Raw genomic sequence first — 18,260 nt, 5'->3', positions numbered from 1 at the left:
AACCTCATCCCGCCCCCTTGACCTGTCCGTCCTCCCTGGATTGACCTATCTGCTCCCTAACTCCCCACCTACGCTCACCTTTACTGGCTCCATCCCCACCTCTTTGACCTGTCTGTCTCCTCTCCACCTTTCTTCTCCTCTATCCATCTTCTATCTGCCGCCCCCTCTCTCCCTATTTATTTCAGAACCCCATTCCACTCCCCCATTTCTGAAGAAGGGTCAAGGCCCGAAACATCAGCCTTCCTGCTCCTCTAATGCTGCTTGGCCTGCTGTGTTCATCCAGCTCTGCACCTTGTTATCTCAGATTCTCCAGCATCTGCAGTTCCTACTATCCCCTCTACTTCAGATACTGTTTTGGCAGGCCAATGTGTGCGCAACAAACAAAAAAACACTACTTCAGTTCTGAAGAAGAGTGACTGGACTCGAAACTTTCACTCTCCTTTCTCTCTAGCTAGACCTGCGGAGTTGTTCCAGCAATTTCTGTTTCTGTTTCTGATTTCCAGCATCCACAATTTTCACAATAATTAATATATCGCCAGAAACTACTGATTTCTTCGATATTGAGCAGATCAGAAGTTTAAAAGTTGAAATATTGTGATTGGTGCACGGACCTCTCTCCAAACTTCGGCGTCCTCGTGTTATTGGCTGATTCCGACAAACGGCAAGGGGTGACTGACCTCTGATTGGACCAGGTCAGCCTATCGCTGACATGGACACGCCCCTCCCTCCCCGTGTCGTTCACGTCATTTCAGGTCCAGGGTGGAAAAGTTGCAGACAGAGAGAAAAAAAAGTTTTGGCAGAAAGTTTGGGAATGATGAGAAGTCGGAAGGGGAAAGGTGGACATCGCGGGGATGAAAACTCCAGCAGGTCTGAGAGTAAGAATGTGGCGGAATCTCCCTCGGCTCCAGCCGGCGTCTCCTTGCTGTGGACCTTCCTCCTGCTGCTGATAGCTTGCGGCGGCGGCGGCGGCTTTGGCTGCTGGTACATCCAGCAACAGCTCCAAAGCATCGCCAGCCTCGATCAGACCGTCCAAACTCTGCAAAAGAAGCTGTCTCAGTTCGATACGATCCAGGCTGAAGTGAATGAGTTGAGCCAGAAGGTGTGTATTTATCCTGGTAGGCTTCCCCCATCTTTCACAGTGAATTGTTAATTTCGGGCTGTTCAGTTATCCCTGGCGAATGGAATATGGGGAGGAAAGAGTTAATGGAAACTGTTGTGTTCATCATAACTTTTTAATTTTAATTAAGTTTTTTAACATTTCCGGGACATAGTGCAGATTTTCAAACTTCTAATTCACCTCTCGATGTTGAATAACTACTTCCAACTGGGTTCCATTTCCACCGATCGTTTACTCTCACTCCTCCTCCTCCTACGCCTTCTTTAGCATATACCACTCCGTCCTTTCTCTAGCTACTGCCAGTCCTGAGAAGGGTCATTGGACCCGGAATGTTAACTCTGCTTTCTCTCTCTGCTGTCAAACCTGGTGAGTTTCTCCAGCAATTTCTGTGTTTGTTTCTGATTTCCAGCTTCTGCAGATTTTTTTTTAACTTCCAATTGATGTTGGATTTATCTGATTCCTATAATCACTGTCTTTATGGAACTGTCGAATATGTGGTATTTCATTGGTTCCATAGAGATGGTGTAAGTTTCAAATCATTGTTTTCCAGATTAAGGCTCTGAAATATCTGCATAAAACCTGACCACAGTAAAATTCAGTATCGGATCTGAAACAATCTGTTGGATTCAAGTCAGCATATTCTTTAAAAATAAGTTCTATTGTCCCAGGCCTGCACCCCTAATATCATCGATAACAACTGCTAAAGTCTTTCTCTAGTCAAGAGTTAGAATAAGTCAGAATTAAACTTGTGACTGTTACTGAAGATGGATTTGTTATTGCTGAAGATGAGATTAAAGAGCAGAAAGAAAGAACAAGAAACAATTGGTGACACATACTTAGCTGCCTTGTTTATGGATGCATTTATTTTATAGATATTTTATAATTAGCATGTTCAGAGATGTTATGATGCACCACTGGAGCAGGTGGGTCTTCAACATGGTCATCTGAGATGCTACCACTTTGCAACAAGAGCCCCTTCCGAATTTTAGTTACGTTGTGTATTTTAAGGCATTAAAACCTAACAAGGCACTACACAGGAACACTATAAAACAAATCAGACGCCAAACCACTTGAGGAGATATAAGGTCAAAATTTGTTTAAAGAGTTGTTTTTTTTAAAAAAAAACAGACATTGGGGCATAGATGTAGAGAGGATATACCAAAACTTGGGGCTTAGATAATTGAAGGCATACCCACCAATGTTAGAGTAATTTAAAATTGAGAATGTACTGAAGGAGAGAGATTGAAAACCAGGATGGTCAACTGGGCTTTTTCTTTTCGTGAAATGTGCAGAAGACCTTGAAGTATCCAATATTTAGTTGATCTGAAGTAGAAATGCAGGTAGGTGAAAAGTAGAAATGGTTAGTTCAAAAAATGCACTTTAATATCACCTCTTCTGATTAAGATTTTTAATATGCTTTTATTTTAGTTGTTGACCACAGAAGAATATGAACAAAGGTTGTTGAATCTCGAAGTTGCTCAGTCTGATTCAGAACGTAAAGTGGATAAGACAGTAGTAGCTGTGGCACAGATTCAGGCCTCTGATCTGGAAAGTAAGTTGGCTTTTCTTCAAACAGAAGTGAGTGAGCTCAGGAAGAATTTGCTAACAAAAACTGAGTTGAAGCATGTGGAGCATACAGTTGAACTTCTCCGAGAAACTGAATTTCCAAGGACTGAGCAGCAAATTGCAAGTGTGAAGTCTACAAGTTCAAAATTGGAAGAAAGTGTAAACTCGCTTTCTGCGTCATTGTCAAGTTTAATGGATAGAATTACAAGCCTAGAACTTGAGAGTCAGGACCTTCAAGCTTTTCAGCAAAGTGCTGAGGAGATGAATGCAGTCAAAGACTTTGTGGACCATAATCTTCCTTCCCTCTCCAATGGTGTAACTGCATTAACAAAACAGTTAAATCGGACAACTCTGCTGACTGATGCTATTCAGTCACAGGTAGCACAACATAGCAATGAACTACTGGGACTTAAAGAGACTGCTTCGGCCCAACAAGCAGAATACCTCTCCAATAAAGAAGAGCTGCAAAATATCAGGTTTAACCACAGTTATGTAATTGGGGTGGGAAGTTTTGTTTGGAAACACAAACAAAAACAACATATTAAAAAGGCATGCTGCAACCATTAAATTCCTACTGATTCATCCCATCGAGTGAGTCTGGCTTGAATAATACCATTTTCCCTATTGTATTATTGCAGGGAACTGACCTATCAGTTACAAAATGAGAAAATCTCCATGGAAGAACTCCGAAATGCAGTACAAAGTACTGTAGCTGACGGCCTTAGCCAGCTAATAAACAGAAATGATAAAATGGATGAAATGATAGCCAACCTACAAAATCACATCACAGAGGTAAAGTGTTAAATCATCGAGATCGTTTAGTTCCAAAAATCTCATTTTTATTGTTGGGCTTGTACAGGGCAGTTTTGGGCTTATCGGTGGAAGGATGTTCAAGCTATGGAGGAATTGCAACAAAGAATTACCGGACTAATTGCTGGGATACCGGTACTGATGTTTGAAGAGATACTGGATCCGTTAGGGCTATATTAACTCAAGTTTAGGAGAATGAGAGGGGATTTCCTAGAACCTGTAAAATTCTAACAGGACCAGATAGGGAAAATTCAGGAAGGATACTCTTGATGACCAGGGAGTCCAGAACCAGAGGTTTACAGGATATAGGACAGACTATTTAGGACGTAGACAAGAAGTTTCTTCACACAGAGCATGTTGAGTTGGCTCTGTCACAGAAAGCAGTTGAGGCCAAAACATGAATGCTTTCGAGAAGAAGTTAAATGTAGTTCTAAGGACTAAGTGAATCAAAGGATGTGGAGTGAAAGCAGGAACAGGGTACTGAGTTGGACAGTCAACCATGATCGTTTGGAATGTGGAGCAGGTTTGAAGGGCTGAATAACCAAATCCTGTTCATACTTATGTTTGAACTGCAACAAAAATTGTTGTGAAGTCACTTGTATTTAAGGAAAAAGTTGATCAGCATGCTTTATTGAGCACAGTCCTTGGATCCTGGACCTTCATTTTAGAAGGTGTCCAATCCAAACCACGCTGAATTTTCTTTTTGTATAGTGTGAAAATGAAATGGCATCACTGAAAAGGGGCCATTCTGGACTTTTTAATTGATCTGATTTTTTTCAAGCTTTTCTATTTGCATATTATCAGAACAGAAGCTAGAGAAACAGGTCTGTACAGTTATTGAAATGTTAAATTACAAAAGGAAATATACTGCCAGAGCAAATGAAAGCTCTGACTGATTTCTAGTTTACAATGACAAGACATCATTCTTCCTCTGTACTCTTTCGACCTGCAGGTCTGACGAAATGCTAAATGAGATTTTCTCGAGAAAACGGGGGAAGTCATGTCAGGATAGCTCGTAGTTACCATTCTGCTTCGGAAGCTTCACAAACAATGGGCCCAGGGATTTGGAAGGCTGCCTGTTTCATGGAGGCGGGTGATGACTTAGTCCAATTAAAGCCCACTGGGACCATGTTATGCCACCATTGGCATATTACTAGCATTATTGTGCGCACCTGCTGGCAGTCCAGAGGAAGGAGCAAAGTAGAGAGGGCTCCAAGCACCAAAGTTGAGATGCAGACATAAATGGCTGAAGCCTTGACCATGAATAGACCTACAAAGGGTTTCCCCTTGAACGTGATGGCTGTAACAGTTCCTGGCTCTTGGATAGAATAGTACTGTGTATGCAGTTGAGGCTGCCTCCCATTGTTGAGGTGCCCTTGAATTCATCTGCCTGCTTTACCACCACTTCTACCACTAAGGCCGCCAGGCTGACAATACTGTTGGCACTCCAGTCAGATCTGCAGTTGGGAACTTGTGGTGAGCAGAGACAGACAATTTAGAACCCAGAGGATTGCCTTAGACAGTATGCTGACAACATACATGAGCTCACCCCCCATATGAGCCTGGCATTAGATCCCAATTGGAAAACACAATCAATTGTGGTTTGTGTTCAAGATGGATTTCGAATCCTATTTGTGTTAACTCTGCAAATTATCCCAAATTAATTACTGTTGTCATAAGTATAGAGAATGGGCTGTTGTGGTACAGTGGTAGTGTTCCTAACTCTGAGCTGGAAGGCTGGTTTCATGACCCATCTGCTGCAGAGCTGTATTATCATAATACACCTGAGCAGGTTGATTTTAAAAAATGAATATTGAGTATGTACTAAACAGTGCGCATGTCTTTTATTTGAGTTCATGTGAGTTGATAAAATTGGAAGATGATGTTAGGCAAACTAGGTAAAGCTTTGTTTTATGTTTGATTAGTCAAGAACATATCTTATGACACTGTATAATTTCCACCCCTCCAATTCATGTTATGATGGAAAAGTCACCTTTTTGCAAGTTCTATTAAAACTCTTTTCTAAAGCACATTTGGGAATTGTTTAGAATCTGATTTCGTCAGTCTGGTATCTACTCAACTTACAGAAACCGAATACATAAAATAAATTGTTATTTTTAAATTGTTAAATAAATCATAGAGCGATCCAAAGTTGAAAGTTCTTATGTTGAGGCCTACCAAAAAAGGAGTGTAAGGAATTGGAGATTTGATTAATCAATGTGATTAAATAAGTCATTCTTCTGTTTTGAAGCTCACTGGAGTGGAAATGTGCTGCCTGAGTTCTTTATAAGCTTGTAGCTAATGCGCCTCAAGGGTAGTCTGTGCTATAAATTTGTTCATACTATTAATCCTTTGTTCCAATTTATTCTGCCTTTTTTTTCTGAATGTAAGATGTGCAGATTGCTATTGCAATAGCTGTAGTAAGGCTTTAAGGAAAATGTGATCACCTCTTTCTACTTGTGCTCAAAGCTTTATATCTGACATTTCAACTGAATTGTACAATCGAGCACTTAAGAGAAATATTGAATAAAATTAAACAATTTTCTACATAGTGTAGAAGTTGGGTTGCTGACAGCTTTTCCATGATTTTCAAAGGTCTTTTATGCCTTCAATGAGGAAATTGTCTTAAATCTCCTTTGAAATTATTTAGTCATTAACATACAAAAGTAATTCTGTTGATGTGCCTGAAGGTTTGTATTGAATATTTCAATTTATTAAACTTTTAATGAAAGTTAATTATTGATAGAATTTTATGGTACAACTTCCTCAGCTTAAAAAGTTGTTTTAAATGATCTTTATATCTACAATCTACTTCACCTCTTTGTTTGGCTAAATTTGGTGTTCTAAAGAAAGCAGTGAGCAAATCTGGTTCAAAACATAACTGTGTTTTGCTTTGTAATGTTTCACTGGCATAGACAAATTTCGCTTCTGAGGAAGTCACTCCCTTTTAAGAACGGCAGGTTTTAATTTCAGAAAATATGTAGCACCTGATGTAAGAACAAATTGTTTGACACAAGATAGGTGTAAATTTATAGGTAAAATCAACTATTGCTTGAGCATACTAGGAAATGTAATTTCAGTTTTAGCCAGCTCAAGATAAGAAATATTGAAGTAAAAGAATTTCGGAACTTTGTTAATGGACAAGCTGCTACATAAATTGTTTGCTGAAGTGTTAACATGAGATATTTTAACATGGCTGTGCAGATTACTTTCCACCAAGATTGGAGTGCATCTTCATCCAAATGGAAATCTAATGGACAGTAAAAGTAGAAGAAAAGTACATAGATTTCTGCCCCAGTATTCAGATTCAAATGGGTACATGTAGTGAGTGGGGTATGGGCGATTGTTGTAGCACATTCATGTGTTGGATTTCTTTTTGCTATTTTCCTGCAGTATCAAATTACAAGAAAGCTGGAACCACAAAAAATCCTGGTTAATTCAAAATATTGTAGAATTAATACACGTTTACTTGTTACCATTCCAACTGATGTTATTACTGCAGAGGTTAGATTCAGTCTGAAATCTAATTTAATAAATCTTATTTTGAGTTTACTAAACTGGTCTTTCACTGAAACACCAGCATGCAATTTTGTAGATAACAAGGTGTAGAGCTGGATGATCGCAGCATCATAGGAGCAGGAAGGCGTCTTTAGATGTTTCAGGCCTGGACCCTTCATCAGAAATGGGGGAGGGGAAGGGGGTTCTGAAATAAATAGGGAGAGAGGGGGAGGCCATAAAAAAAGTTTCTTAAAGAAGATAAAATAGAATAAACTCAGCTATTTACTTAGATCTTATAGCACAGCAAACATACAATTCCATCTATCTGAAGACTGTCATTTTACAGTACATAAACATGAGAGATTTTGTTTCCCTAAAACATCTACAGGTTTAACTTAAACTAATTCTGTCGATTTTATGCTATTGAGAGTTTGGTAGCTTTTTCCTTGATTAATCACACAGTTGAGCTTGGACTTTGTCAACTTAAAATAACCCCTTTAGCATTCTAACCAAACATTTTTGGAATAGAACCTCCAAACCAAAAGCTTAACATTGGGGTAACCTATTTCTTAACAATTCTAAACAAACTCCTTTTCTGAGGAGAAAACATTTCATGCATCTCACTTTAGCAAGCACTTCAGCAAACTGACAGACCCTCTCCGGTACGGGTAAGCAGAAGAAAAACTTGATCCTTTTTAAACTAAAAGTTCCTCAATGTTTACTCTCGCTGCACATAACTGTCTCCAATGTAAGCAAACCCCATTTTATCTGGGGGTCTCCATCTCACATACTGCATTAACATTGCTCCAGAAATACTGACAAGTTAATCATCAACCTCCCTCATGTAGCCAAATCAAATCAATGTGCCACGAGTTCAAAATCCAAACTCTAAAATAATTGATTTTTAAAAATTGTAAAATGCACACCTTATATCAAACCCACAACAAAATGAGGAATGGATGGAGTTGAGCTTTAAGTGTGTGGAATGTCCTTGATGTAAAGACCCAAGTAGGGTTTTATCTTTTGACATGTAAAAATTTAACATGTTTAAAATGTCTTGATATTATAATAGTATTCTGTGAATACTAAAATGAGACCAGGAGCTACAAACAGGTTTTATTTACTCTCTTATAACACTGTAAGTCATATGGTCGTACGTTTTAGTAAGAGCAAAGAACGTCTGTTATTCAGTAAAATCTGGCACTCTGCTGTGAATGAAATCAATTGGTTTATATAACCTGACATTTATGTAGGTTTGGTATTTGTTGGGATAATTTGATTGACTGCAGTGCACATTGTGCAGTGTAAGAGCATAACTGATGTTAATTTTGTGTTCTTCTGATTTAAAGTATCGTGAACATCACGTTAACTTACTTGTTCTCAAACTGTCTGCTTGCATTCACTGAAACTCCTTTTTTGTGGATTCTGGCAGTCTTGTACAGACTGTAATTGTCATGCTAAAGACATCTGTTTTTGTGTTCCCATTTCAGCTTTTTCCCTGCCAGGATTGAGCTCCTCCCACTGACCATACAAATAACTATCTAAATATGTCTGTGCAGGCATGTGTAGACATTCCCATCCACATCCAAACCAACCACAATTTGGGCTGCCATTTTTCTTCAGCTTTTACAAAAATTATGCAAGTTATACTGTGGCTGGCTTCACTTGGCATCAAAGTTAGATGAGCCTGGAATACAAGGTCACTGTAGATGGTTGAATACTTGAAATATTTCCTGGTTGTACACATGTTTTCACATGCCCTCAAGGTGATGTTGAGAAAAAGTCCTGGGAGGTATTGCTGAAAGAGACCTTTTGAATGGTTGATGGAAGTTCCAGGATTTGAAAGATGCTTTGAAAGAAATAGGGATGGTGGAAAAAGAGGCGGGGGAGTGGCATTGCTAGTCAGGGCTAGTATAGCAGCTACCGAAAGGCAGCTTGAGAATGATATGTCGACAGAGTCAGTTTGGGTTGAGGTCTGGAACAAGAAAGGAGCAATCACTTTGGGGGTTTTTTTACAGACCCCCTAATAGTTGCAGAGACGTGGAGGAGCAGATTGGGAGGCAGATACTGGAAAGGTGCTGAACTCACAGGGTTGTAGTCATGGGTGACTTCAACTTTCCAAATATTGATTGGAAACATTTTAGTTGTAATAGAGCAGATTTTGTCCAGTGTGTTCAGGAAGGATTCCTGACACAATATGTAGATAGACCAACACAAGGAGAAGCTACTTTTGGATTTGGTGCTTGGCAATGAACCAGGCCAAGTGTTAGACCTGTTGGTAGGAGAGCATTTTGGCGGTAGCGATCATAACTCTGTTGCTTTTACAATAGTCATGGAAAAGGATAGGTACATACAGCAGCGTAAGGTTTATAATTGGGGGAAGGGTAATTACAATTCTGTTAGGCAAGAACTGGGTAACATAAAATGGGAACAAATGCTGTCAGGGAAGAGCACTATTCAAATGTGGAGATTGTGTTTTAAGGGATGCATACTGCGTGTGCTCAATACGTTTGTCTCTAGCAGGCAGGGAAGATGCGGTCGAGTGAGGGAGCCTTGGTTCTCAAGGGAAGTCGAATGACTAGTTAGTTGAGAGGAAGAAGGATGCTTCTGTAAGGTTTAGGAAACCAGGAACGGAAAAGGCTCTAGAGGGACACAAGTTAGCCAGGAAGGAGCTGAAGAAAGGGTTTAGGGGAGCTATAAGGGGGCATGAGAAAACCTTGGCAGATAGGATCAAGGAAAACTCCAAGGCTTTTTTACACGTACATGAGGAATAAGAGAATGACCAGAGAAAGGGTAGGACTGATCAAGGATTGTACAGGGAATTTGTGCGCAGAGCCTAAAGAGATCCTTAATGACTACTTTTCTTCAGTATTCACAAATGAGAGGGACCTAGTTGTAGAGGAGGACAGTGTGAAACAGGCTGGTAGGTTAGAGGAGGTCGATGTTAGTAAGGAAGATGTGCTAGGAATTTTGATGAAGTTGAAGATAAGTCCGTCACCCGGGCCTGATGGGATTTATCCAAGGATTCTATGGGAAGCGAGGGAAGAGATCACAGGGCCTTTGGCAATGATCTTTTCGTCCTCACCGTCCACGGGTATAGTGCGGGAAGATTGGAGAGAGGCACACATCATTCCCTTGTTCAAAAAAGGGAATAGGGATAACCCCGGAAATTACAGGCCAGTTAGTCTTATGTCAGTGGTGGGCAAATTATTGGAAAGGGCTCTGAGAGATAGGATTTATGATCACTTGGAAAAGCACAGTTTGATTTGTGATAGTCAGCATGGATTTGTGAGGGGTAGATCATGCCTCACAAACCTTATTGAATTCTTTGAAGAGGTGACCAAACACATGGATGAAGGTAGAGCAGTGGATGTGGTATACATGGATTTAAGTAAGGTGTTTGATAAGGTTCCCATGGTAGGCTCATGCAGAAGGTAAGGAGGCTTGGCATAGGGGGAAATGTGGCAGATTGGATTCAGAATTGGCTGATCCTTAGAAGACAAAGGGTGGTAGTGGACAGAAAATATTCAACATGGTGCTCAGTTACGAGTGGTGTACCACAAGGATCTGTTCTCGGTCCTCTTCTGTTTATGATTTTTGTAAATGATTTGGATGAAGGGTGGATTAGTAAGTTCGCGGACGATACGAAGGTGGGTCGCGTTGTGGACAGTGCGGAGGGCTGTTCTAGGTTACGAAGGACATTGATAGGATGCAGAGCTGGGCTGAGAAGTGGCAGATGGAGTTTAACCCTGAAAAGTGTGAGGTGATTCATTTTGGAGGGACAAACTTGAAAGCAGAATACAGGGTTGACAGAAAGATTCTTGAAATTGTGGAGGAGCAGAGGGATCTTGGGGTTCATGTCCACAGTTCCCTGAAAGCTGCCACCCAGGTGGATAGAGTTGTTACGAAGGCGTATGGTGTGTTAGCTTTCATTAACAGAGGGATTGAGTTCAAGAGCCGTGAAGTTATGCTCCAGCTATACAAAAGCCTGGTTCGGCCACATCTGGATATTGTGTCCAGTTCTGGTCGCCTCATTACAGGAAAGATGTGGAAGCGTTGGAAAAGGTGCAGAGGAGATTTACCAGGATGTTGCCTGGAATGGAGGGAAGGTCTTATGAGGAAAGGTTGAGAGCTAGGGCTTTTCTCTTTAGAACGACGAAGGATGAGAGGTGACTTGATAGAGGTGTACAAAATGATCAGAGGTATAGATACAGTGGACAGCCAGAGACTCTTTCCTAGGGTGGAGATAGCTATTAGGAGGGGGCATAGTTTTAAAGTGAGTGGAGGTAGATATAGGGGAGACGTCAGAGGTAGGTTCTTTACTTGGAGAGTGGTCGGGGCGTGGAATGCATTGCCGGAGAGGGTAGTGGATTCGGCCTCATTAGGGGCATTTAAGCAGCTATTGGATAGGCATATGGATGATAGTATAAGGTAGGCGTGGAGGTTAGATAGACCTTAGGATTAGGGTAAAAATTCAGCACAACATTGTGGGCCAAAGGGCCTTTACTGTTCTATGTTTTATGAGTGTAGGTCATAGTACCCTAAAAGTGGAGTAGCAGATAGATAGGATCGTGAAGGCAGCATTTGGTACACTTCTGTTTATTGGTCAGTGCATTGAGTATAGGAGTTGGGAGGTCATGTTGCAGCTGTACAGGACATTGTTTAGGCCATTTTTGGCATACTGCGTGCAGTTCTGGTCTCCCTTCTATAGGAAGGATGTTGTGAAACTTGAAAGAGTTCAGAACAGATTTAAAAAGATGTTGCCGGGGTTGAAGGGTTTGAGCTATAGGGAGAGACTGAATGGGCTGAGGCTATTTTCTCTTGAGTGTCGGAAGCTGAGGGGTGACCTTTATAGAAGTTTATAAAATCATGAGAGGCGTGGATAGGGTGAATAGGCAAGGTTTTTTCCCCAGGGTGGCAGAGTCCACAACTAGAGGGCATAGCTTTAAGGTGAGAGGGGAAATTTTTATGGGACCTAAGGGGCAATGTTTTCACCCTCTGCAACTTTTTCACGCAGAGGGTGGTGCATGTATGGAATGAGCTGCCAGATGAAGTGGTGGAGGCGGGTACAAACTACAACATTTAAAAGGCATCTGGATGGGAATATGAATAGGATGGGTTTACATGAATATGGGCCAAATGCTGGCAATTGGGACTAGATTTACATATGATATCTGGTTGGCATGGATGAGTTGGACTGAAGGGTCTATGCTGTACATCTCTATGACTGTAAAAGTAAATGTTTGAATAATATAGCTTCAACTTTTATAACATTTGTATTTCTGCACTGTGGTGTCATCCTCAATGGGTGTAATTGGAAGACTTGCAAGTAGAAAGAAAAATGGAAGATATCTCAACAATGGTGGCAGAATATTTAAAAATCATGTCCTCCTAAACTAAACTATACTGGCAAAAAGTGGTCAAATATTTGAGGCTCACTAGCGAAATTTTACACATTTCATAATGTAATTGAATGTAGTACAAGACTGTTACCCTCGGATGTTACTGATAATTATCAAGTCAAAAACCATTGTGTAATAATCTCAAGGTAACCCCAAGCTCTGTATATAGTCAACTCTTTTGGCAATATTAAAGCCGTGGTATAAATGGACAAGCTTTCATTTGGATTTCCATCGGCGACCAACTTTTGCTGTTACATTAATACTTGACCAAGTGCAAATAGGATGTTATAACCAGCTGAATATTTGTAATTGTGGAGAGATAGTAATCTTAGTTTTCCTCCTAACTACCATATGCATGCTGTTAAATTATACAGATCCATGTACATAGCATCATGGCCCATGTAATTGTGGAGTAGCATATCTACTCAATGACTGGGGAACTGGGTGTTAGTTTAGTAAATTGCTACAAGATGCACATATAAATATGGAACTCAAGTTATGATAAGTAAGATAAATTTCACTATTGACAATTTTTTTTAATGAAATTCAGGTTGCAAGTAATGGGATTAATCGAAGTAAACAGCTAGCAGATGCCTTGGATCAAAGAGTTCATTCTGTGCAAAAAAACTTGGAGAAGATTGAAACAGCTCTTAAGAGCACTGTTGAGCAGTGTAAGTATGGTCACAGAATTAAAAATCTTCATTGCCATAAAAGTTCAGGGATGCTTGTATCAAGGTTCCTTGGGTTTTTGGAAAAGAACTTGCTAATGTCTCTCGGGCTTGGTTCAATAGGCCCATTCTCTCTAAATCGCTTAAGGCATGGGACTTGATCTGAATATTGATTGGCTATTCAGCATCATAACCTTGACACAAACTCTATCCTATCTACAGTGTAGGAGGCAGAACAATGGAATGTCAAACCGCCAAACTGGAAAGAACAGGTAGTCTCACTGGAGTGGTAGTAGGGAGAGAGGACATGGTGAGAGAGAATGCAAGGCTCTGATTACTTAATCTTCACGACCAGCAGCCTTTGTCCCACAGCACTACTTCCATCCCACTGCCCTGCCCTGCCCCGCCCCACTATTGCAAAAATCCTGTCCCCTCCACAATTCATGTCAGCTCTGAAGAAAAGTCATCCAGATTCAAAATGTTAGTTTCCCCTCTCTCCATGGATGCTGCCTGACCAGCTGTGATTTCCAGCAGTTTTTGTTCTCATTCTATCTACAATCACCCAGAGGGATGGATATTGCTGGATAGTGTGCCAAAGTGGAAATCCTGTGTTTCTGATTCTTCTGCTGCCCTTGGTGCTGGATTTTACAGGATGCTGTGACCCTCACTTACTACCTCTCCCCCACCATACTTGACTGAAATGTCTGGGCACAACCCATAAAATGATGCTAATTGGCTCAGACTGAGACTTCCACTTCCATTTGGAGAACAAGTCCCAGCTCAGACGTTTGCTAGCTAATTCAGTTGTACAGTAGTTTGTCGTCTCAGTAGTGTAAGTCAAGCAGTGATAGAATTACATCCAATTTGTAGAATTACATCCAATTTGAAGAAGTGGTTAGCGAGGCCAGATTGATGCACGCTGAGAGTATAGGAAGCCTGATGGTAGGTTGGCAGCATGTGTGTGGGGGTCCCTGGGGCAGGGGGATACAGTGTTAAAGGGACATGGTCTTCAGAGATGGGTATCTCTAGGCACATGGGATTCCCAAAGGAGTTTCCCCAAAACCCAAACCCTTGTCCAAATGCAACCCACACAAAAGCTGCTGGGTGACCCACTAATCATGGGTCTCCCCCTACCATGGGTAAAATAATGGCAGAAGGTGGGATAAGGCACTTGTATAGCCAGTTAATGCCCACCCAACAGCCTTAATCATCCAAGAATGAGAGGATGACCCAACAACTCCTCCATCTTCATGAAATGGGAGACAGATCAGGGATGCATGGACCACGTATTGTATTTTATGACATGCTGCGGGATGGCGTCAAATCCAGCAGTTTTACTTTTGAAATCAGTGTTCTGATGCAGCTACCCATGCTGCCTGCAATCCTTTATTTAGGCCTCAGACAGTTATTGCACATGTCTCTTAGTTACTGAGGGAGAGTGGATCACTTTTCTAAAAACAACAACAATCAACAGTCAAAGTTTGTAATTCATGTCACATATTTAAATAACAATTTAAATTGAAGAGCTTTAAAGCCAATGTATTGTGCAGGTTTGGAACTTTGGCTAAAACTTTTTCATGACAATAATACTTTATCTTTGTTTTAAACAGGTCTTTCAGGTGAAGTAAGAACTTATTGTGAAACTGCAGACAACTGTGCTTGGCCACACATCCGCGAAGTTAACTTCCCTCATCGCATATTGAAGGATCCTGTGATTGTGCTGAGCTTGTCTGAAATCAGCTCAGTTGATTCAATTGGAGTAACAGTAAAAGCTGTTGATATTACAGACTCTGGCTTTAAGATCCAAGTTAATAACGTTGGTAATTATAAGCTGTCAACTGTGAGAGTAAACTGGATGGCATGTGCATAACATAAGTGGCTCAAAATCTGCAAACTGCCATGAGAATTGAATCCAGTTGACTCACCAACTGCTCAAAGAATACATGGAAAGGAAAATGTTTTGGAGACTAATAATCAGTAGGAAGACTCTGCTTTTCAAAGCTTATTGAATTAATTCAATGAATGGGTTTAAAATTAATTATTACCGTAACTGACATTCTACCACTGCAAATGGATTGAATGTAAATATATTTCCATCAGAATATTGGTAAGTGCCACACTTGAGGAACAAATCTTCACTTTACAAAATGGCAATTTTAAAATAAGAATACACAGCTATGTAGTGTACGAATATTAGAATAACGACACCATGCTTGGGTTACTTAAGGGATTCATGTTTGGTAGAACAATCCAACAAATTGCTCCATAGTTGAATGCTAAGGCCACAGAAAATAACTCCTAAGAGCTGTTCTGAGTAATCTCAAATGTATATTGTTATTCTGCTCTTTATTTATTTCGGAGCTGAAGTTTATTGAAATGCTGACACTGAGAAAGAAAAACGTAACCAAAGATTTTTAATGTTATGCTGAAATTTCAGGTTGCAGCATGGGGGTCTCACAAATGAGTGAAACTATAAGGGTTGCATCTTCAGAATGAATATAAGAATGTTAGGATACAGTACTAAGCTCTCAAGCCATCCCATTAGATCCTGGTTTATCTATAAGTAAACTGTCTTTACCCCATATACCTTGATTCCTTTGTTGAATAAGACTTGATAATACATCTGTCTTGAAAGTTTTAATTGTTTCAGCAGCTGCAGCTTTTTACTCTTTTTTTTTTTATTTTAATTAAACATACAAATTTTTACTATCATTTGTGTTTGTGGAAAACAAGTCCTTCCTAACTTTGCTCCTAAATGGCCGGTTTCCAATTAAGATGTGGCCTTTGTAATATTATTGTATAATGAAATAGGGTAGAATCAGAAACTATTAAATCTATTTAACTCTTTAAATACCTCAATCAGATTACTTCTCAAATTTAGGCTCAGGGCAATATAAATCAGGAAGGCTGTTATGGTGTGGTAGTAATGTCTGTCTCTCTAGGTAGGAAGGTATGGGTTTAAGTCCCGCTTGTCCCGAAGGTGTGTTATAACATGTCCAAACTGTTTAATTAAAACAACTTTCCTTGAGGTGCAGTGCACAACATTAATGCAGCACTCCAAATGGACTCTGACCACGGCAAAACAAAACTTAATTTACTTTATTTGTATTCCAGCTGACTTGAGATAAAGGTCAGTACTCCATTTGCCTGTTTGTTTGCTTTTTATACCGGTCTGTTACTTTTTAATAATTTGTGCGCTTGGACTGTCTAATCTCTTTGCTCATCGAAAATTTAATGGCTGACCATGTTTTAAAAAAAATACTGAGTTTGTTTGCTTTTGGAGTGAATGATGTTACCCTCGCCCATACCGATTTGGTTAAGTCAGCAAAACGACAATTTCCCTTTTCTTCTTTGTACCTTTCATACTCTCGGTCCTATTTACTGCCCCTCCTTGGCACTCCTCTGCAAATTTGAAACTGCATCTTTCCATTCCTTCACCCAAGGTATACAAAATGCAGTAAAATGTTGAGGCCATAGAATATATCCATTGAAACATCACTCAATACACTTGTACATAAACTCTAACTGTCGCAATCTTGGGTCAGTATTTTGTTGGAGATGACCAATCTCTCAGTTGCTGGCAAAGCCTCTTTAAGGAAATGCCTGCTGAATTAAATACCGCTTAGGTACTTATCTAGACAATTGCTGGCAGCTCAATTGAAAAGTAGCACCACTGGGAGGATGGTGGCTGTTGCTAGTATAACACTCTGAGGCTTAGTATTGTTGCTGGATTCCAGTTCGGGTTGAGTGATCATGGGAAGTGGTTTGAGGGAGATTTCAGTGAACCCATCCCTTACCAATGCTAAGTTGCATGACTAGGCACTGAATGCCTGTGCATAAACGATTCCACCCACCCCACCCCAGGAGCTTGTCATGCTCCACACATGAGAATCCCTGCACAACTGCTGAGTTAATACCAACAATGGTGGAATGAAATCATTACATGGACATTAATTCCCATGTCATGGACTTGTCCCCGGAGACTTAATGAAGGAGGTGTCACAGAAATAGTTTGCTTGTCATCCAGCACACGAAATGCCCTCCTTGCAAACAAAATCACCTTTTGGGGAGTGTATTAAACAACTGCCCTTGGTATCTGACCTCTCAATCTCCATTACAAGTCAAAAGCTACTTCTGTTTAAATGTACTCTCATTTTTGCCTATGCAGCCATTTTGATGTGAAAATGCTGAAGTACTACAGTGAAACTTTAGTTGTCCAACGTGCACCAGGAATAAGTGATGCTGGTTCATTTTAAAAAAAAAAAAAATGCCTTTTAACAGAGTCACGTATTAATCTGGACACAAGACAAGGCACTGTCTTGAGGGTAGAAGCATCTGGGCTAGCAAATATCCCAGCACAACATGGTATCACAGTAAAACCACAAGAAAGACCAGGCTGATGCCACAAATTACACCATGACCTTGAGACAGGCTTTAACAAAAAAAAAGCTGTCATTCTCACGACTGTTCCTCCGAGGGGTGTTTCATTGTTCAGGCACAAGAACAAACACTGATCCAATAATTTAATAATTTCAGTATAAAGCCAAGTACAATGTTTGCAGACTTTTTTTTTAAAAGACTACATTATTGGAGCACTGCAAGTGACTGGCTTTAAAAAAAAATGTAATCTTGACAATTTCGGGTACAAGAGAATTTTTGTTATTACAGCACTGAATAAACAGTTTACTGAATTTATATACTTTTAAAACTGAACTGTGAGCAGTTTTTTGTTTTAACTTAATTGATATACATGATCAATACATCTAGATGGAAGTACTAGTTTGATCACCATACTTGTTGTTCAAACTGCCAGGTGACCAGCTGTTTGATCATGACATGCTTAATGTGTTTAAATACATTATTCGTGTGATTTTGATTTCTTTCACAATACAGTCATTATTTTCTACCTGCATCTGGAATATGTATTTAATTATTGTGATCTATATGCACACAATTAATTGACCTACATTATTGCAGCATCCAATTAACATCTAACATTAGGAATTTAAACTAGCTCAGGCCAGTAGATTGTAGGATCGAGCAAAACTCCATCATCACCTAAAATACCGGACATTCAACTTCAATTGAAATCCATTCACAGAGATACTGGATGTTGCACATCAATTGAAATCCATTCCCATATCCTCTAACACTCGGAAAGCTGATTAACTTCTGAAGAGAAAATCAAGAGCTTAAAGA

General features: G+C 40.0%; 1 protein-coding gene across 1 annotated transcript; it reads left to right on the top strand.

Annotated features, from left to right (window-relative positions):
* Window positions 1-736: 736 nt before the first annotated feature.
* LOC109932974 (myosin-11-like) lies at window positions 737-17,973 on the top strand. Its single transcript, XM_020532012.2, has 5 exons — window positions 737-1,099; window positions 2,546-3,159; window positions 3,322-3,475; window positions 12,944-13,064; window positions 14,672-17,973. The coding sequence occupies exons 1-5, from the start codon at window positions 812-814 to the stop codon at window positions 14,929-14,931; spliced, it is 1,437 nt and encodes a 478-aa protein (XP_020387601.1). The 5' UTR covers window positions 737-811; the 3' UTR covers window positions 14,932-17,973.
* The last annotated feature ends 287 nt before the right edge of the window (window positions 17,974-18,260 follow it).

Source organism: Rhincodon typus, chromosome 25, assembly GCF_021869965.1.
Source record: "Rhincodon typus isolate 14 chromosome 25, sRhiTyp1.1, whole genome shotgun sequence".
In the NCBI taxonomy this organism is placed as follows: domain Eukaryota; kingdom Metazoa; phylum Chordata; class Chondrichthyes; order Orectolobiformes; family Rhincodontidae; genus Rhincodon; species Rhincodon typus.
The sequence above is the reverse complement of the archived record's forward strand: the minus strand, read 5'-3'. Positions and strand labels throughout refer to the sequence as shown.